The following is a 22,552-nucleotide window of genomic DNA, read 5'->3' as shown; positions in this document are numbered from 1 at the left end:
CTCCAACAACATGAGATACCAAAGTAGATGAGCATAGGCTAAGTCCACCAAAATAAATCATAATGTATATCAAATGTAAATCCTATACATGTTCATCTAACATATACATAAGATATCTCAAAGTACATTTAAAACATGCCATATACATATGTACTCTACTGTGGCCTCTTACCAATGGATGCTCCAACATCATCTGTACCTGAAAGGGGGGACCATAACGCGGGATGAGATATACATATATATCTCAGTAAACTAAGTGTCCTTGAAGGATTCCTCCGCCCCAAAGTTCACTTTGGCATAAAAGTATGACATTATGACAATAAAGCATATAAACATATATCAAATACAATGTGTGCAATATTAATCTACTGGCCAGAGATCTACAGTGTATGTATTATGCAAGGAAACAACCTTCTTGCAACATACCATGCATAAGGAAACAACCTTCTTATGCCTTACACAAGGAAACAACCTTCTTGTGTGGCACACAAAACAACATACATAAAATGCTAAATATCATAATTCATGCAATTACACATACCACATAAACCATAATCCACTCGAGACTTGGTGGAACAACAAAGGGATAAAACTCAAGGTCCAAAAGCTTACTATAATACCCCTAATTTAAGAATTTAATTAATTACCTATAATTAAGTAATTAAGCATGTATAAGTGGGTAGAATTAAGCAAGAGGTTAAAATTAATGAGTTAAGAGCACTTTTGATGTAAAAAGTGCAGTCAGTGAAAATTATGAGATAAAAATGTGTGTAGGCAAAAGTACTCAAAATGTAAAAGTAAGGCTAAAAATATTACTAGAAAAATATTCTAGTCCATTGGGTAAAGTTTGGTAGTGAGTTGAAGTCTTTAGATAGATAAGTTTTTACCCGGTTGAAAGTTACCTACATTATGTCAAGTGAAAAACAAAGACTTTCTTTGCCATTTGATCAGCCCATTCGCGTGGAAAGAAAGAGAACCAAGAATCTATAGCCAAAAGCTCCAAAAACCCAACTCCTCCATTTCTCAACCAAATCTTAGTTCTTGAATCAATCTTGCTTAGAATTGAGAGACAAACACAACCCATAATCCATAATCTACCAAAATTTCTTGTGTAGAGAGAAAAATGGTGAGGAAGGTGGTGCCCTAACTTGAGATTGGTGGACTTGGAGTGTCCCATTGGTTGATTTAAAGCTTGGAATCTACTCCCTAAGTGATTCTAAGGTTAACCATGGTAAAAAATCCCATTTTCCTTGAGTTTTATGATGTTGGATATGTTAGGGTTCTATTTCATGAATATACATATATGGTGGGGTAGTCTAGAGGTTGATTGAGGCTTAGTTCCTTTAGAAAAGTTGTTTAGATAATGATTTAATCGGTAGAAATGAGCTTAGATTGTTATTTGAATATTGTTCAATATATTGGAAAACTCATGCTTGGGCTTCAGAGTTTTCTAGCATTTTGAGCAATTAGTGAAATGGATGGTGGTTGAATATGTCCATTGTGCTGATAGGGTTGGAGTAAGCACCACCTTTGATTGATCAAGAATCGGTGGAGACCATGGAACTTGATTAGCTCACTTGAATGGGTATTAATTGTGAAGTTTGATTGTTGCAAACTTGTTGGTGAACAAAGATTGGATTGGAAGCATTGAGGTAAATCTTTGGACCTTGGGGTTGATCCCCTTGAATGTTTCACCATACTCCGTTGAGGAGGAATGGTTTATGAGGTGTGATATGTAATGATGATAGTAATTGTATGCTCATGCATTGATAAATGTTATGATTGATGTTTGATTGTTTAAGAGTAATTGAGGAATGATTAGTAGATGTAAAAGTAATGAATGAGGTAATGGTTGAGGATTATGATTGATAGTGTTATGATGAGGATGATTGGTAGGAATTTTCTTTGGAAACAGCCCTATGTGGATCTCCATGTGGTCAGAGCCCAAGAGAAATAGCTCTATGTGGATTTCTCTCGGAGGTTCCTAGATTGAGGTTAGGGACTTCCCTTGGAAATAACCTTATGTGGATCTCCATGTGGTAAGAGCCTAAGAGAAACAACCCCTCATGGATCTATCTTGGAAGTCAATGTCATGTTTATGGATAAAAAAATGTTAAGCTGTTATGATTATGTTTGCATCGGAAGTGAACCTTAGGGTGAAGTGATCTCCAAGGACCCCTGATTTACTGTGATATATTTGTATATTTCACCCCGTGCTGTGGGGCATCATTTCAGGTACTGATAGAGGTGAGACTGAACGAGGCAAGAAGCATGAGTAGGTTGTACCTGCTGGCTAGACATTTTGAGTTACATGCCATTTAGAATTGTTATATGTATTTATTTTAAGGTCATATGATGTATTTTGGAGGATTTAGTGCATGATCATTGTAGTAGTAATTGGTATTTGGTATATGGCTAATTGTTTTGATCCTGTTTATTTTGGTAGCTAAGTCCTTTGGCATATGAAATTTGGAAAAGCATTGATGTAATTGAAACTTTAATATAATGATGAATATAAAGTTATGTTTATCATTCTGATTTGCATGATGAATTGGTGAAGTGATTGTGGGATGTAGGTGCCACATGGTGTGTGACCATGGTTGGTCTTTCCTTGTCAATTAAGTGTTATGACCCTTAAAGAATGAAAGGGGAATGAAACTTCCCCAAGAAAATCACCAAAAACAGGGGAAACCATGTTTGCCCCAAGTGGAGGGCGCTTAAGTGCCGATTTGAGCGCTTAAGCGCGCTTTGTGTGAGAAATAAAGTAAAGTTCACTTCCTCTGGGCACTGAAGCGCACTAAAGACCTGTAGATGTCCAATTCCCACTGCCAGTGCGTGCTTAAGCGCGCTGCCCGTTTTTAGCACGAATATAAGTTAGTAAAATTAGCATAACTCGAGCTACAGGGCTCCAAATTGAGTGAGGTTTAAACTTATGTGAAGCTAACACATAGAGCTATAATCTGTAAAATATTAGAGCCATTGGATGAGTATATCAATGTAAGTGTAGGATTGAATTTGATGCTCTAATTCTAAAAGTTCGGTTTTGTCAGCTACGTTGCGAGTTTAATAACTCCGGCTATACTTAACCAAATGGTTACTGTAATATCTTTCCAGAAATCCCTAGATGTCTAGTTTGCCATAATGAAAAGGTTAAAGTTAATTGTTAAGTGAAGTGATCTCAGTTTAGAGAATGTTACATGGTTATAATTACGGTTTTTTTTTAAAAGTAAATGAACAATGTTTTTGTGAAAAAATTTATCCGTAGTTTTAACTAATCAATGTGATTGTAACTACGCTTAATATCATATTTGATGATAACACACCGGTCCGGTAACGGGTTGTTACACTTACCTTATAATGCTTCATACCCAATGCTTGGTCTAAGCACCAAAGTTCCACAATAGCTAGCTTTCTCTCTAAGCAATAATCAATATCTTGCCAAATAATCACCTACTTGACAAGATACAATTGCAATAAACATCAACACACCATCAATTGCAACCATGTGAATATCAACATATATTCATAACCAACATAAGAAATTCCATACCCCATTCATATGGTCATAAACTCACCTTCACTTGAAATAACTCAAGTGCCAATATCAAACTCCATTAGATCCTCCAATGCTTGATCAATCAAGATAGGTCCACTTGTCTCCAACCTAGAAGTACCATGAACACAATAAATACCAACAATCCAAGTCACGTTACTTGAAATGCAAGAATTCACACCATCTAGGCCTAATTTTTGAAATTTGATGAAGATGGGTAAAATGATCTTCCAAATACATTTTTATCATTAAAATCATCATCTAAACATTTTTCACAACTTGGCCTAAGCATCAATCAAGCTCTAACTACCTCATTCAAATACCATTTTCATAGGAAAAACCTAGAAATCCAATATCCATAAAACTTGAACCAATTTAGGATTTCTTACTATGGGTAATCTTAGAATCACCTAGGGAGTGAATTTCAAGCCTCCAATCAACAATGGGTCATCACTTTTCCTTCCATTTTTCTCCTAATACAAAGCTTTTTGATAAATTATGGTTTGGGGTTGTGTTTACCTCACAAATATAAGTAATTTTGCTTCAAGTCTCAAGTGATTTGGTTAAGAAATAAAGAAGTTGAATTCTAAGCTCAAACAACAATGAGTGTCGCTTTGCACAAAGAGAGAGAACGAAGGAAATGGAGATTTGAGTGGAAAATGAGAGAGAAAATGAGTTTAAAAGAGTTGTAACATCTAATTAGGTACAAACTTATCTACCCCGTTCACTTAACTCACTTTTGAATTTATCCTATTGGCTCAGAATATTTTCACAGTAATATTCCCCAAATTATTTTTAAGTTTCGAGTAATTTTGCTTACATATATTTGTACCTCAAAACTCCCATCAACGGTGGGGAGAGAAGAGCCAACACGACGGAGGAGAGGGAGAGAGAAGACCAATGAGGATAGGAGGAACCACCACCACGGTGGAGGAGTCTCGGTTTGGGAGAGAAGATCGAAAGAGAAGAAGAAGAATGATTCAGATTTCAAATCTAGTTCTAGATCTAGGCAGCAATGAGTTTTTTATGAGTGTGTTTTTTTACACACCAAATGATATCGTTTCGTGTGTTAAATAAAAAAAAAATACATTAACCCCTCTGACCCGTGAGTCACCAAGACCCGACGGGGTCAACGTGCATGCAAGGTCTAACTGTTGACCCCAACCCTCAGAAAGAGGGGGTCAATGACCAGGCACGAGGTGGAGTTTTAAAATATTGGTTGTAGAAGATAATTTTATTTCCTATACAGATATAAAAATATGTGAGGTCCATATTTATTTTTGTCATAATTTATATTTTTAATTTATACTTAAATTTAAAATAATCGTATTGTAAATAACCAATTCAACCCAAAAGCTTAAGCTGTTGGGTGAGACTATATTAATAATTTTATATATCTCAACACGCCCCCTCACACGAGAGCCCATTGGGCTTGAAGGATGGACGATGCATAGGCCCACCTACCTTTGCGAAGAAAGAAATTCCACTAGAAAGAAAGTGGGGGGCGGTGAGGATCGAACCCGGTACGCCGATGTTCTGATACCATGTAAAGAACCAATTCAACCCAAAAGCTTAAGCTATTGGGTGAGGCTATATTAATGATTTTATATATCTCAACACGTATAATGCAATAACTACTTGCTAGGACATGAGTACAAGTGGAGTTTATAAGCTCACTAATACTGATATTATCATCCATCAATCATGATGTGCGGTATAGATGTATGGTTACTCCATAGCCTTGGAAGGTGATGGTAGACAATGTTTTTCTCCTTAAAAAGCTAATCGATGGAGAATTAATCAGCTTGAAGCTTTGATCATTAAGAGTTTCACCAATCGGTAAATACTTGAAGTCATCCCATATGTTTGAACTTAGAAGAAGCACTGCACGGAGGTAAATGAAACATGGATATATGCAAATACAAATGAGGGGATGATAAGTTGGCAGCCATTATGAACTATGAATTATGTACCTAGTAGCAGAGGTAGACCCATGTATGGACAAATTTCCGCACGTGCGGACATAAAAATTTAGATTTTAGAATTTTATTTTATTTTTTTACTTTCTGATGGTCCTTATTTGTTGTTTCTTGGTTCAAAATGGTAACATGACACTCAGTTAGCAGGCCACACCGCTCCACTCCACCGTTTAAGCTTGCAGTTGCAGGCTTCGTCCTCTTCTCCTCAGCCATGCCATCACACAGCAAAGGCCTTATCTCGACTCCGGTTGCTCCACCACTTGCGTCGTCCTCTTCTTCGTTCTCTCATGGTAAAGCTGTAATTTTTTTTTTCATTTATCACTTCATGTAATTTCAACTTTGATTTACTATTATTGCAGTAGTGGTTTTCTCTCTATTTTTTTCTTTCCATTTTTGTTATTCGATGGAAGATTCTTGACATATCAGTTAGCATTTTTGTTGTGGTTGCATGTTGTCATGATTCCTATTAAAAGCTTATTTTTTTTTTTTCTAAATTTTGGCCTTTTTTATTTAGTATTATGATTTTTTAAGGATTGAGCAGAGTCTCATTGTCAGTTATTGAAGTCACTTTGTAGCAGAGACTAAACTTATTTAGGCATGTAGAAAACAGAATCAATACAATTCTGAATTCGGCATGGATGAACTGTGAGGATTGACCGGTGATAATTCCACACTTCGCTACTTTTTTTTGTGAGTGGATTGTTCTGTACCATCTGCTTGCTGATTGAATCTTCTCCGCTTGTTCTAATATGACCGTTGGATCTCCTTTTCTTGCCCACTTACTATGATCTATTTGCAATCTCATTCTACAACAACTTCTATAAGTTATTAAACAATCTGTGTTGAATTGAATCCTTAACCCTGGATTCTAAATTTTTTTCCAGAGAATTGTGTTTGTGAAATTTTGATAACCATGAAATGAATGTTCTTAGGTGTCTTTTTGTTTTATGTTGTTTTTTTAAAAGCTGACATTCAAATACTCAACCTGATTTATTTTTTTAACATAATATAACTTCATTTAGTTGAAAGCACACAGTTAGAATTGTGTGTGTGTAATTTTTTTTATATACCATATCATATAACTCATGATATTTTATCTAGCGAGTAGATATCACTTTGTAAGGAATAAATTCACTCTACTAGCATCTTAAATTTTGTTGTTGTTTAGTGGTTTGGTATTTATTTCTCCATGTCATCTTAAATTCACTCTACTGCTTTTACCCCATTCATCCTTGCTTTCATTGTTGTTGTTTTCTTTACTATTGCTGAGAGAGAGTGAAAAAAACAACATAAATAATAATATTCTAAACTTCTAGTAAAATATGTTTAATGATTGGGTTAATTACTTTGCATCTTTCTTTGTGGAGAGAGCTTGCACGTACGTACTGCGGTTTTTGAGAATTGAGGCTTGATCCTTGTGCACTTTCGGGCTTCTGACTTCTGATCATAAGAGATGTTGTATTAGGTTTAACCTCTTGCATATTTGTAACGATTGTAAGGAATAAATTCACTCTACTAGCATCTTAAATTTTTTTGTTGTTCAGTGGTTTGGTATTTATTTCTCCATATCATAATTTTTTTCCATATAGAACCTTGACTGTATTTTTGTATGGAATAAAAGATGAGAATACTAATTTCCTGTATCCATGAAGTATGCTTAGTTAGTTCTTTTGCTTTTTCTCTTGCAATGATTGTAACATTATTTTTTTACAGATATTCTTTTGGTTTTGAATCTGTGGCTAGCAAGTGCAATAATTGATTGTAAGAACGAATTTAATTTGCAAATTGGGAAATGCTTTTCCATGTGTGGAGTTTTACTGAGTTAGCTATTGTGCCTTTATATGATAAGATAATACCCTACGGTTAATATATATTTGTTGTATAAAATTCTACAGCTGTAGAAAGAGACAGATCAGAGTAATCTTTATTGCTCAATGAAGAATGCCATTTGGGTTATTTTGATTGCACTTATGGTGTAATATTGTAAATATTCACAAGCCTCTCTGTAATATTCATAATAATTCGGCAAGTCTCAATGAAAGGTAACTTTCTATATTTATTTATTTGTTATAATTGTTTTAATAACAACAAATGGCAAAATTTATATTTACTTTTGGATTTGTCAGGGATACAATCTTATTTCAAGCGTAAAAAATGCACAAAGATAGAACCCGAATGCTATGAACCTCATAGACAAAATGTTTCAATTGTGGAAAATTCTCCTCAATCTCAAAGACAAAGTGTACCACCACAAGCATCTCAATTTCAAAGTTTTCAATCACCACCTCAAGCAAAAGTTAATATAGAAAATCTTGAAGCGGATCCAAGAAAAGACCTTCAATTTGTTCAATGACATCAAATCCTATAGAGAGAGAGGATATTCGGAGAGCTTATTTGCTCAAGGGTCCAACTCAACCAATTCTTAAACCATTTCCTCAAACGGAAATGTTTGGAAAAATGCGTAGATTAAATCCTAAGTGGTATGAAGAATTTGGTTCTTGGTTGGAGTATAGTGTATCACGAAATGCATGTTTTTGCTTGTACTATTATCTATTTGATATGGATGTTGGAGGTAGTGGTTTGACGAAGGAAGCATTTGTCGGTGTGGGGTTCAAAAATTGGCAGAAGAAGGATAGAATCAAAGTTCATGTTGGAGGTCATAGGAGTGTTCACAATAGATGTTATCAAGCTTGTCAAGATTTGATGAAGCAAAAGCAACATATTGCTATTGCCTTTTCAAATATTTCTAAACAACAAAGAATTGATTATCGTATTCGGCTGAAAGCTTCTTTAGATTGTGCTAGATACTTACTACGAAATGGTCAGCCTTTTCGGGGACATGATGAATCTGAAAGTTCAAATCAACAAGGTTTATTTCTTGAAACTCTAAAGTTTATACTAAGCCAAATAAGGAGATGAGTCATGTGGTCTTGCAAAATGCCCCCGATAATCACAAAATGACTTCACCAAAAATTCAGAAAGGTCTTGCTCAAGCTTGTGCTGATTTGACTGTTAAAGTAATAATTAGTTATCTCGGCGATGATTACTTTTCCTTGCTAGTTGATAAAGCTCGTGATGTTGCAATTAAAGAACAAATGGCAGTTGTACTTCGGTATATAAACAAAAAGGGGTCCATTGTTGAATGTTTTATTGGCATAATTTATGTTTCAGATACTACTACGCAATCACTAAAAGATGCGATTGATGGGTTATTTTCTAAACTCGGCTTAAGTTTGTCTAAATGTCGCGGCCAAGGCTATGATGGTGCTAGTAATATGCGGGGTGAATTCAAAGGGCTTAAGAGTTTGATTTTGGCAGACAATAAATATGCATTATACATTCATTGTTTTGCTTATCAATTACAATTGGCGCTTGTGAAGGTTGCAAAACATTATAAGAAGATTCAAGAATTTTTTGACATGCTTCAAAAGATGGCTACCGTTGTGGGGGGTTCATGCAAGCGGAAAGAAATTCTTTTAATGAATCAATATGAGCAAATAGTTGAAAGAATTGCTCGCGGTGAAATACTAACTGGAAAAGGTTTGAATCAAGAGACAACCTTAAAGCGACCTGGAGACACTCGTTGGGGATCCCATTTTGGTACAGTTACAAGTGTTATCTCATTATTTTCTCCAATAATTTCCTTGATGAAAATTATTGAAGACGAGCCTAAGAATGATGCTACAAGAACTGATGCAGGTTGTATTTTGTATGCCATGGAGGATTTTGAGTTTGCATTCTTGTTGCATCTTATGAAACTTATCTTGGGGATTTCTTATGAGTTGTCACAAGCACTACAAAGAAAAGATCAAGAACTTTTAAATGCAATTGGTTTAGTAAAGGTAGTCAAGTCTCGCTTACAAGAGGTGAGAGATAATGGTTTTGATGAATTGCTTCAAGAAACGAACATATTTGCCAATAAATATGATATTGACATTCCAAATATGGAAGATGTTTATTTTCCTAAACGAAGATCAAGACGGAGATTGGAATCATTCACATTCTTGCACTACTTTAAGGTGGAGTTATTTAATAGAGTGATGGATACTCAAGTTCAAGAGTTGGGTGATCGATTTGATAATGTCAATACCAAGTTGCTTGAGTGTTTGAGTTGTCTTGATCCTCGTGATTCATTTGCTACTTTTAATAAAGAAAAGTTGATTGAGTTTGCTAGATTTTATCCTTTGGAGTTTGATGAGCTTGCAGATATTCCTTTTCTTTCTTCAAGTCTGAGTAATTTTATTGTTGATGTAAGAGCTGATTTTGATTTTGTCAATTTGAAAAGAATTTCTGAACTTGCTTTGAAGATGGTTGAGAAGAGAAAGGATATTGTTTATCCATTGGTCTATTTATTAATAAAGTTGGCACTCCTTCTACCGGTAACAACTGCTAGTGTTGAACGAGTTTTTTCTGCAATGACCTTTGTTATGGATAAGCTGCGCAATCAGATAAGTGATGATTGGTTTAACGCATGCATGCTAACTTATGTTGAACATGATATATTTGATAAGATTGATGATGAAGATATAATGCAATATTTTCAAGCAATGAAGAATCGAAGAATGCTTTTGTGAACACTCTATTTTAATAGCTCAGTTAACTTGATCTTTTCTTTTATGTTAAATACCTTTTTTGTGTTGAGATTAAATGTCAGTAATTCTTATGGTAGAATACTGTTTTTCAGGTAGTAACTGAAGAGATAGGATAACTTGATTTTCTGGGTTTGCACACTTCAATCGCTCAACTCAACAATCATTGGACATAGCTTCACTGTCATACTTGCTTCACTGGTAACATTTAATAACTGAAGAGATAGGTAGTATCTGCCTAGAATTGTTATTCACTTTATATGTTTTTTCCTGCATTGATAAGTCAACTCCTCCATATAAAAGTTATATCAAAAAAATTTCCGAGGGCGCTGCCCCCGAATCTCCGCCACTAAATGTGCGGACATGAATTAATTTTTCTGGGTCCGCTGACAATTTGAAGTTATAGTTCTTTCATGCTACTGAACCGACAAACATTATACACCAACAATGAACCTGGACATGGTGCATGGATTGAGCTTCCAAAAGTACTTGACATACTGATTGTTAGGTTTTCCATACTTTTGACAATCAAACTTAGCATCTAGGCAAAGTCAGAGAGAAAATATGAAGGATTAATGACCCAACTTCCAAATGAACAATTTACATCCCCTAAATTCCTTTCTCCCTCTTAAGCGAGTTGCTTTATGCTACTCTTCACTTTCTTGGGACATCGATGCAAGCATAGCTGGGCAACCAAGAAAACGAAAACTAGGTCTGAACCTTAAATAACATATGGTACTATTTTAGAATCTAAAAGCTAAAAATGATAAAAATGAGAATGGTCTGGATAATGGTAAGTTATAAGAGTGTGTTTGGTACAAGTTTTTGTTGAAAATGTCTAGGCAAATGGAAGTGGTATTTTTATATGTCTATGTTTGGTATTAGGTTTTAAAAAAAATTGCTAAGAAAATTATTTGCCCAATATTAGTTTTTTGTGTGTAAAAAATACTGTTGAATAAAACTACCTACAATGTGGTATTTGTTGATAGCTGGAGAAATCCAAAAAGGGTTGTTGTGGAAATCCAAGCAAGAAGACCAAAATGACCCTGATGTTGGGGGAAATTATTCAGCAAATTAAAACCATATTTTTCCATTTTATTTTATTCAAGGGTGGTTGTGGTAATTTAATCATATTTTACTTTCAACCAAACATAGACTTAACAAACTACAACCAATTTTCGAGTTAATATTTTGACTTACCAAATAACTTTTTTTAAACTTTCTTACCAAACTCACTTTCCCATCATATTCCTAGTAATTATATTTTCCTAATAAATAAGCGCCTCCTAAAGATAAGATATGTTAATGTCAAGTCTGGTTTGCATTGTACCCCGTCACTTATCATCTCTGATTTCTTTAAAATAAATATCCAGCTTATGTGTTATAATAATGAGAAAAATATTTATCCTTTTAAATGACATAACTTGTGTCATTTCACTCTTACAAAGAGGTGGGACCCACACTTTTTTTTTGTCCACTCTCTCTCCATGATCTATCTCTATACAACTTTACATCTTTTAAACGACACACGCTTTTCCCTATAATAATTGCAGCACTAGTTTTTTTTTAAGAGTTTTGGATTTATTTGAATGCTTTTGATATTTGCTAAAATAAGGAAGCAGACAAAGGAATCGTAATAAAAATCAAGACGTGGGCTTCATTTTTTTTTTTAACTGACATGATGTTTGATTGAATATGTTATAATAATATTTATGTAAGCCCCTTGTGATTCTCGCGGGGGAGGAATATGATACAACACATAACACCATCAGAAAACTTCTAAATTCATATTCCCTCGCATCTTGTTTCTCAAACTCCCTTTTGTGTGATTGAATTACGTTAAAGTCCTTTAATTTTTCCATCTGTAACTTTGTCTTTGTCCGTGGCAACATGCATTCAGGTTTTCATCAGAAGATCACGAGAATGTAGAACAGAACAAATCACTTGTAGGCCCACCTCTCATTGCTAAGATACTAAAAGAGGAACATGAAAACAAAGAGCTATTCTGTTACTTCAAAGATTTATAGGCCTTAGCTTCTTCAAACACACCCATCGTTCGTTTGATTCATCATCATAATTCATATCCTTCTTAATTAGGAGCCATGTCTAGCAAAGCTGGTCAGGTCATCAAGTGCAAAGGTTAGGTAGCCATGCATGCATCCATGTCTGCTCATTAATCTCATGGTTTTGATAATTCCTTTACTCACATTTGTTCTACATTCTTTCTTACTAGATATACTTTCTGTGATATAATATATGATTACCCTTTTTTTACTTTTTGAGTACACACACACACATATATAGCTGATGCTCATGAAATATATATAGCTGCGGTGGCGTGGGAAGCATGCAAGCCACTAGTGATTGAAGAAATAGAGGTAGCTCCACCACGGGCTGGTGAAGTTCGTTTGAAGATCCTCTACACCTCTCTTTGTCGTTCTGATATTAACTACTGGGACTGCGAGGTCATTTACTTCATATTCATCAGTTAGTAGTGTTGTGTAAATTGTTGGTTAACAACAATATGTATCAAGCTATTTTTTATTTTTTTTGAAGAAAATATAATTTTTGAGAATCAAAGGTTTAAAAATTTCGAATGGCTACTTATTAAAAGAAGTTGATTTTGAAGCATGAAGAATTTATTTTTATTTCTTGAGAATTCATGTCACTTGGTATTATTTTGCCTTATCAGTACTCTGCATCCAACCTGAGATTATTTTCTTCCCGTTTCAGGGCCATACTTCGTTTTTTCCCCGTATACTTGGTCACGAAGCTGCAGGGTATGTTTCTGTTGTGAAGATTTTCCTTAAAAGTCATTAAAATTTCTCTGTCTTATGTTTCTTTTCTTGTTGGCTTGAGTACTCATCTGGTTTCCTGTGTTCAAATATTTTATTTTTCTAACATCCTTTTCTTTTTTTGACTTGGTTAAATTCTATTTTTTTATAGCATCAATGTGTTTGTTATTCAATGACTTGTTCAATGTAGCAAGAACATTTCATTAATAAGCATCTCTCATTAGATTTTTGTGACGTTATTTGATTAGGATTGTGGAGAGCATAGGGGAGGGTGTGACTCATCTCAAACCAGGAGATCATGCACTCCCTGTATTCACTGGAGAGTGTGGGGAATGCCGACATTGTAAGTCTGGAGAGAGCAACATGTGTGAACTGCTAAGGGTCGACATTGATAGGGGTGTTATGCTCAATGATGGTAAGCTATGAAGCACCGATACTGATACGGCATTTTCGATACGTTCTCGATACGTGTGTCCGATACGTTACTTCAAAAATACTAATATTTCGATACGTTCCGATACGTCTTAGTATTAAATAATATTTTTAATATAGTGTACTTCACATTAACAAAATATAATAAAATCATAGGCACAAATAGTAAAAGAACGACGATGGATATTAATTAATATATATAAAAAATAAACCAATTATTATATCCTCGTCAGGCAATATAATAATTGTTTGCCTGAAATTTACATAATAAAAAATAAAAAATAAATATACAATACAAATAAAAGAACGACGATGGATATCAAACAGCTTTCACCGACAAAAAAACAGCTATCCTTCATTCACTTACCTTCCGTGCGTGAGAGGATCCTTTTTTGAGCAGAGACGATGGAGGAAGAACGACGATGGATGGAGGTCTCACAACGAACAGCTACCACCCACCGACAGCCAAGGAGGAAGAAAGATCGAGGAGAAACAGCTACCAACGAAACCGTGGAGGAGCCGAGCAGAAACAGCGACGGCCGATGGCGGAGGAGGAACGGCGACGACAAACCAACGATGGAGGAGGAAGAATGACGCTGTGGCGTCTGGCGTGTAGGTCAGGACGTGTTGATTTGGATTCTGAGATTTAACACGATTTGGGTTCTTTTTGTCCAAAACAAAACACCGTTTTATTTTTTAAAACAATTACTGAAATGCCATTCATCCATTAGATACGTAAAGATAGAGTATCGTAACGTATCCGTATCGGACGTGTGTCCGATACGTAGAAATTTTTCAAAAATGCGTATCCGTGCTTCATAGATGGTAAGACAAGATTCTCCAAAAATGGACAGCCCATATACCACTTTGGGGGAACCTCTACATTTAGTGAATACACAGTTGTCCATGCTAAATGTGTTGCAAAGATCAACCCTGCTGCCCCACTTGACAAAGTTTGTATTCTCAGTTGCGGATTCTGCACAGGTTTGGAAGATCCCTATCTTCAAGTTAACTATAGTTGTTTGAAATATTTAATATAAAAATTGTTTTAACATAACAACTTAAACTTTTGGGAGAGTTGGTTCATGACATGATATTAGAATCTCTATAATTAAGTGGTTTAGAGTTCATTCCTTACCTTGTGGTCTTCACTTTTGTAACAAATATTGTGTAATGTTTTAGCACAAAATAAGTGGGTTTGTATGTTGTCCAATCTTCAAGTCCAAATGACAACTAGCTAGCTAGATGATTCTCATTTAACCTTTTGGGAGAGTTTTTTCATGACAACTAGCTAGGTGATTCTCTTTTTATGTATAAATCAATTTTGTTCATGCTTGTAGGATTTGGTGCTACTGTAAACGTGGCAAAACCGAAGCCTGGTTCTTCTGTAGCTATATTTGGATTGGGAGCTGTTGGCCTTGCCGTATGCTGTCTATTCTGCTTTATTGTGGTTTTCAAATACTTGGCCAATTGCTACAAACAAAAGAAATAGTAACTCTAGTTTTTCTTTGTAATCTGCATATTTAGGCTGCTGAAGGGGCAAGGCTTTCTGGTGCTTCGAGAATCATTGGGGTTGATGTAATTTCCAGCCGATTTGAACAAGGTAGATGATTTCATTTTTTGGTCAGAATTTCAAACATTCAACAGATGCAGCTGACTATAGTGCTCTTCACTTGCTAATGATAGTTTCTGCTTTTAATTTATTGGCAGCCAAAAACTTTGGAGTCACTGACTTTGTGAACCCAAAAGATCATGACAAACCTGTACAACAGGTCAGCTTAAAAAAACAAATTTAGTGATGTTTAATCTGTAAGAAATTTTCAATAACAATTCATTAATAGAATCGATGCATATATGATTAATAAAACAGCACATGAAAAACTAAAGTTCAAAAATAAGGAATATCTTATTGGGCCATTTGATCTAGAAAACAAACTTGAGTGAGAGTTGCTCCTCCCGTTAATCTTTCTCTTTATGATCTATGCCGAATGAGCAAGCCTTTTATGCGATGGGAGCATGTCAGCTATCAGGGTATAATCCTACTGTATAGGCTACAGAAAACCTAGCATAACCCTAGTCAATAACATATCTGATAGGTCCGTCCATCATAAAAGTCCAATCAAACACCAATATCTACATTGTGCTGCCCAACTAGGTTCAGTATCAATAGATGTCAAAAGCACAACTCAACATGATCACAATGTACTTATCATAAAATAAATTATAATATTTATTAACCCAATTAATTTAGAAAATATAAAACATATTAATTAATGTTGCTAACATAAAAAAATTCTAACATAATTACCGCATATCCACAAATAATTATAGTTTCATGATATTGAGCATTTCAATTCTATTTTCCTATTTTCATTAAAGTTTGCACTTTAGTGCCATATGAACTATATTAGATTGAGATATGAATTTCAATTTGTGGATAGGTAATTGTTGAAATGACTAAGGGAGGAGTTGATCGTGCACTTGAATGCACCGGAAACATCGAAGCCTCGATCGCAGCATTTGAATGCGTTCATGATGTACTTATTTAAAAACTCAGAGCTCCTCTTCTTGCTAGAACATTATATATATAATATATTAAGCATATTACTAATGTTGGACTCTTCTCAGGGTTGGGGTGTAGCTGTACTTGTTGGTCTGCCAAAAGATGATGCTGTTTTTAAAACTCACCCTATCAATTTCTTGTTTGAGAGAACCATTAAGGGTACCTTCTTTGGAAACTACAAACCGCTCACTGATCTTCCATCTGTTGTAGAGAAGTACATGAACAAGGTAAGCTTACATAAACAGATTCGAATGATATTGTTGGAAACTATTGTAAGGGTCGACCTCTTTGTTATTTATGTTGAAAATTTGAACTTGATGATATTACAGGAGCTAGAACTGGAGAAATTCATCACTCACTCAGTCCCATTTTCGGAGATTAACAAATCATTTGAATACATGCTAAAAGGGGAGTCAATCAGGTGCATCATTCGCATGGAATAATGAATAATAGAATAGCCTCTGCTTTGGGAGAATTGTGTTTCTTTCTTAACTTCATCCAAATCCCATCATGGAATTGAAGTAATAAAAGTGTTCAGAAATATGAGTGCCTTTTCGCGTGGCTGTTTAGATTGTGGCTTTTGTGGCTTATATCGAATTCAAGTAGTATGAGTGTTGAGAAGCTATAGTTCATCTCTTGGTTGTCATGTCACACGTGTTTACTTCGTTGCTTAGGTTTTTGGCTTTTGACTTTTGTGACTTGTATGTAATTTAAGCAGCACGAGTGTTGACAAGTCATAGTTCGCTTGTCATAATAAAATTTAACACTTCAAGAAACCACAACATCGTTCGTTTGGATTAAGTGTCACTACTGAAAAATCAATAGTTTTTTTTTTTTTTAGTAGATAAAAAAAATCAATAGTTGTGGGTTATCTTTTTGGTTCTTTTTACTATTCTTGATGCGATTGTCTACCAACACTAGTTACATTTGAAGGAAATTTTTTTAGATGTACCGATCATTCAATATATCTTTTATTAAATATGAAAAAAATTAATATATTTACATCACCTTTATCTTTATGATTTTTCTTTTCTTTTATATCTTTATTATTTTTATTTTTTTTTGATAAGGATGTCACGTACCTACTCTCGTTATCCGAAGATTTACTCCATTTAAAGACTTTTTACTATTCTTAGGCTAAAAATATATAAGTAAAATAAATTTCCGCATAAAGCATATACAAGGAAAAGGAGAACTACGCACCCTCTTCTGTTTTTGATGGGCTGGAAAACGTACCTTAATTTGCTTCAACACGACAACCAAATTTTTTTTTTTCCACATTCTGACAGAAACCAAGGAAAATAATCTCTTTAATTTCTGATGTGATCGTGGAAATATTTTTTGCAATGAGTTTTTGTCCAATTACTGAAAATCAAAGTTACTTATGTGAGTTGAGGTTGCAGACTTATTGTCAAATTATAGGAAGGCTTATTTATTTATTTATTTAACTACTAGGCAACATATTGTGGTTGAATGTTGAGACGTCAAATTAATGGAAAGATACATAATGTACCCCTAAAAAAAATAAAGAATTGAAATAAAAAGGTAATATAAGTAACCAGTACATATGCTAAGTAATGCAAAGGCTATATACTTAACTATGATTGTTAGATCACAATATATATATATATATATATATATATATATATATATATATATATATATATATATATAGGATCCTTTGACACTGGTGTCAAAAAAAAAGTTTGACACCTCATCTGAGAGCCGTTAGATTAAAAAATATCCACGATTCTAATTTGTAAGCATGTGACACCATTGATTTTTTTTAATCTAACGACTCTCAGATGAGGTGTCAAACTTTTCCTTTGACACCGGTGTCAAAGGATCCTGCCTCTGTATATATATATATATATCACTACAAAAAACATGTTGTTTAGCCACATTCAAAATGTGCCTAAATCAAACTACCACACTTTTGCCAAACGTGGCTAATCCTGGCGTGGCATTTATTTAGCCACATTTTCCTTCTCACTTTGCTACTGCTGTCATGAGTGTGGTAACATTATTTTAGCCACAAATTTTTTGACATTAGCCACATTACAAATGTGGCTAATTTATAGGAAGAGAATAAAAAAATGTCGATTAACGATAGGAGCATTCACACAGCATTCTTGCATAACACCAATAACTTCAATCATGCATTCATTGGTTAATCAATAAAATATCGGACAATGTTACCAAAAAAATAATAAAATTAAATAAAATATCGGGATGTTACCAAAAAATAAAATAAAATAAAATATCAAACAACTTCAAATTGCCACTCCTATAGACCACACTCTACAGTTGGTTGTGGTTCCTTGGAACTATAACCAGCATTACCACCACCTATAGTGATTTTCCCACTGATAACCTTAACTAACTCAACATACAGAGCCTAAAACTGATTATAGAAAAATAATCAACTAAGCAAAGCTATCATATTCAAATTAATAATTAAGTTGAGTAGGGAGCTAGGACATAAGCATTCACGCGAAATCTGGAGATCTGCAGGTGTAGGAGTTGAGACTAAGCTCCAAGGAAGTACGAGAAACGTTCTTGAACCCATCTTCGGTCTGATACCAGCCACCACCATAGTTAGAAGAATTCGAATTGAGGTTATAATAGCCATGGATATCCTCACCGTGCATAGGGAACAAAGGGAGGGTTTCAATCTCAGCGGCACTATCATCTTCTTGTTCTTCTTCAAGGGTTTCTTCAGTTGTCCTTATTTTGTCCAAGAAAGTGGTGTAGGCTGAGGAATAGGGGTCCACGCCAACCCATCCCAAGTTGTGGTTTATGGCACTTCCAACATGGCCACTGCTACCTCCAGCTGATATTGAGCAGTCCTAACAAAAGGGTTCAAAACAAATGAAAGATCAAGAAAACTTGATTGAAATGCATGCTTCAAACTATCTCAACTTCGCTGAGGATCATAGTGATTTTCCAATTGTACAACAGAAGACCGAAGATTGTGACAGTATGCCAAATTGTTTAAACTAACCAAATGGGTTTCTTCTTGTATTTGAAAAAGAATTTGGAGTTATGGGTGTCATATATCCCCCATAGGACTATTGAATGGTGTCTAGAGATCCAAAGCCAGTTTTGTCACTATTGAAGTTGTCAACACTTTGTGACCTACAAAATATTATAAAACAATTACAAATAAGAGACTTTTTTATTATCATATAATTAGAATAAAATGAACTTTTTTTTTCTTAATATCCCTTTTTTAGGTGCCATTTCTGATACTAAGAAATTACATGTCCATTTTTTTTTTGAATATCTACATGTCCATTATTTTAAATAAAGAGAAACTAGCTTGGTGACATGCTTCATTGCTTATAATCCAGTGACTATACTATAAAGAATCCAAAATAATATCAATAGGATTTACCTAGTATGTTGCTCCTCATTATTAACTTGATCAAAGTACACACCTGAGAGATGAACTAGAAATAACCATGACAAGAGCTAATAAAGATAAAGTCTTCAAAGGAAACGAAAGATAACAAGGACAATACCAGTAGGAATTCCAGATGCAAAGGGAGATCGTGGAGGAACTGGGGATCCATAACTTGTGGACTTAGGCACCATTGCATCTAAAGACCCAAGGCTTGAAGCATGCATTAGTCCTGTTCTGGTTGATACAGCAGGCAACAGTTCACCATGCAAGGATAGGAAACTGTATATAGACAAGTACCACCAAATCTTGAAGATTAGAACTATTTATTGGCTTCATTTAAAGATGTAAATTAGAACACTAGCCTGATAACATTGCAGAGAGAGAATATGATGAAAGCTTTTAATTCAAGCTAAGAAAGACATGCCAATGAGGTTGTTTGGAGCAAATTTCATAAAAGGAAGAAAACGGAAAGAAAACAAGAGGATGATAGCAATAAGAACAAAAAAATAAAAAAAGTCAGTGCCTGACTCACCCAAGATGCTCCTAATCTCATCCTCACTGTAAATGTCTCCAAATGCCTTTAGCTTCACCATTAAAGGTGGCAAATCCCCAAATGTATCTTTGCCATTCTGATTCTTTAAAGAGACAAACTACAACAACAAAAAGAGGGGCCACATAGATAAAAAAACACAAAGCATGTAAGACGCCAACATTCAAAGCATAAAGCATGTAAAACACATTTGTTCCAACTAATACTTTTTTGCTATTAAACCAATGTAAATGAACATCCACCAATGGCACGAGCTGCAACACGATACTCTGTAGCTGGGTGTAAACTCTGAAATTAGAAAAAGATATTTTTGTTAATATGAAAAAAATCACAGCTTTTGAAAACTTCCAAAGGAAAAAACAAGCACTAACTAAATTACAAATAGATAGCAATTCCATATTATGATGTATTGTAAGATATGACAAATAGTAAGTACAAAGATAAAAGCATGGAGCTAGCGAATCCCATATTCAGACACAAAGGCCACTTCATATTTAGCTTGCAAATGCCAAATATATATATATATATATATATATATATATATATATATATATATATATATAAGATAAAATGCACTATCTGATATCTTCTCCCTATGCAATAAAAAAGTAGACTACAGGTACAGACATAAAGCCAGAATTAGAAAGAACTTGGAGATCTTTTTAGAATGGCTAAGCTTGAAATATTTATTCCCAATTTGTGTCCATCTCACTCTATCAAAAGCTTTAATGTCTATCTGCACAAATTTGACATTGTAAAATGTAATTGGATCAATGGTCAATTCAAATTAATGATGCAATTGTAAAATGAATAAATGTGTTCAAGACAAGAACAAAACAAATGGCATACTCGCGGATGGCATACTTGTAACCTGATCTCATACATCTGATAACATAAAAGAAATTTTTGAGTATTAAATAAGTAATCAAATCAGATATGTATTTATATGCATGTAAGATATGCATTATCATCTTGCCAAACCAAATTGGGCTATACACTTGGTCATAAGCCACAACAAACCCTGATAATTAGTCCATGGATATCGTGGAAAAAAGAAGAAATACTTTCAAAACCCAGAGATGATTCAATGTCCATTATTAAAGAATGGCAAATAAGAATAAGCGTAAATGGAATACAGTTCATTTTAAAAAAATTTCTCACCTGAAGATCTACAAAGGTATTTATCCATGGTCATGCTAATTGCATTTAATGCAAATCTTGAGAAACAAATGTAAGATATGGTCTTCCATAGACGACGGCTTCTTCTATATTCCATTTTCAAAAATTCTGAACTCAAATATGTTAGAACTACCACAAACTGAATGACTGAAGGCAAATGCAACATTTCTAATTAAATTACAGCCACATGATTTCCTCTCAACTTAAAAACTCTTTCAAATTTATTCCTAACCAACACATTATAAGCAATTTATCAAAAGAAACCCCCCCCCCCCCCAAAAAAAAAACAGAGAGAGATAGAGAAATTCAAAATACTCACACATCATCGCCTAAATCTTGTAATTCCAAGTTTAAACCACAACATATAGACATAACAAATCATCAAATTCAATACAACAATAAGAATCTAAGCACGTCTTATAACACCTCAACAAAAAATATTGGATCATCAAAAGCTAATTAAACAAAGAAATCTAACAAAGAAAGTGGTTCAAAAAATCACTCACCTCTTCGTCGTTCCAATCAAATATTTCTTATGAAGTGAGCAAAGCAATACTCAAAATTGAAACCAGAATCAAACAGGAGGCAGTGAATTAGCTCACTCTCACCTAAATCCGCACAAGATCAAAAAAATGAAAACAATTAGTTCAATGATTGTTTTCCCCCAATGCTTATGGTTGCAATTGAACTGATTCTCCAAAATCATGTTTGAATTTGATACAAAAAAAATTGAAGAAAAGAAACAATGTGATATTTGGCACAAAAAAACATATTTTTAAAATCATAACATTTTCAAATTTAGCAGTAATAAGAAAATCGTGAAATCTATGACAGAAAACCAGATGTTTACCAAAACCACAAAATGATAATTGATTCGGCTAAGTTAAAGAAGAAATATATAACCAAATCCTTCCTACTGTCAATGCCAATCACTTCAACGAAATCATATTTGGTTTCTTTGCTCTTGATTCTATGATAATCGTTCTACCACAAACCTTTCTCGGAGCACATCCTAATCCAAACAAACAATTTGAACTACAACTCCAAGAAAAGCCATCATTGTGGCAACGAAGATGAAAAGATAATCGACACCAAACTTGATTCGAATAAAATGGGAATAAGTTTAATCCAACCTATTAAAAAATGCTTTAGAGTAGATGATGCAGAAAGTTCCATTTATAATAGAGGTGATAAATCTTACCCTAGGGATAGGAATTGGAAAAGAAAGAAACGAATAGGGAATCAAGAACGAAACAAGATAGTTGCCTCATACAGCGAACGAAAAATTCTTCTAGGGTTAAGCTCGGAAAAGATGAAGCTATTTTGTGATGAGACAATTCGTCTTTTTGGGATTAAATGAAAATAAAATAATTTAGAGTAATTTTGCTACGTTGGTAAAATAATGTAGTAAATTGAGGGTATTTTTGTATTTGTACCATCATTCTAATAAATGTGGTAAAATGAATCTCGTTGTAGGGCGCTATTTTTGTAGTGTGTGTGTGTGTG

At 34.3% G+C, this 22,552-nt stretch overlaps 2 protein-coding genes across 2 annotated transcripts; both read left to right on the top strand.

Moving 5' to 3' along the window:
- The first annotated feature begins 8,489 nt into the window (after positions 1-8,489).
- On the top strand, positions 8,490-10,106 carry LOC133308555 (uncharacterized). Its single transcript, XM_061509189.1, has one exon. The coding sequence runs from the start codon at positions 8,490-8,492 to the stop codon at positions 10,104-10,106; it is 1,617 nt and encodes a 538-aa protein (XP_061365173.1).
- Positions 10,107-12,165: 2,059 nt separating this feature from the next.
- Positions 12,166-16,469, top strand: LOC133308527 (alcohol dehydrogenase 1-like). The gene is made up of 11 exons (XM_061509149.1): positions 12,166-12,260; positions 12,450-12,586; positions 12,855-12,901; positions 13,165-13,331; positions 14,171-14,332; positions 14,689-14,771; positions 14,876-14,951; positions 15,059-15,120; positions 15,790-15,885; positions 15,977-16,138; positions 16,241-16,469. The coding sequence occupies exons 1-11, from the start codon at positions 12,224-12,226 to the stop codon at positions 16,352-16,354; spliced, it is 1,143 nt and encodes a 380-aa protein (XP_061365133.1). The 5' UTR covers positions 12,166-12,223; the 3' UTR covers positions 16,355-16,469.
- The last annotated feature ends 6,083 nt before the right edge of the window (positions 16,470-22,552 follow it).

This window comes from Gastrolobium bilobum, unplaced genomic scaffold (assembly GCF_033153095.1).
Source record: "Gastrolobium bilobum isolate Gb01-03AN ecotype WA unplaced genomic scaffold, APGP_CSIRO_Gbil_v1 utg2193, whole genome shotgun sequence".
NCBI lineage: Eukaryota > Viridiplantae > Streptophyta > Magnoliopsida > Fabales > Fabaceae > Gastrolobium > Gastrolobium bilobum.
This window is presented reverse-complemented; position numbering and strand designations above follow the sequence as displayed.

Excerpts from the sequence above, each read along its gene's own strand:
- LOC133308555 (XM_061509189.1), top strand. The coding sequence starts at position 8,490 with ATGACTTCACCAAAAATTCAGAAAGGTCTTGCTCAAGCTTGTGCTGAT.
- LOC133308527 (XM_061509149.1), top strand. The coding sequence starts at position 12,224 with ATGTCTAGCAAAGCTGGTCAGGTCATCAAGTGCAAAG. Across the intron at positions 14,772-14,875 it reads TGGGAGCTGTTGGCCTTGCC|GCTGCTGAAGGGGCAAGGCT; the intron begins GTATGCTGTCTA and ends CTGCATATTTAG. Across the intron at positions 14,952-15,058 it reads TTCCAGCCGATTTGAACAAG|CCAAAAACTTTGGAGTCACT; the intron begins GTAGATGATTTC and ends ATTTATTGGCAG.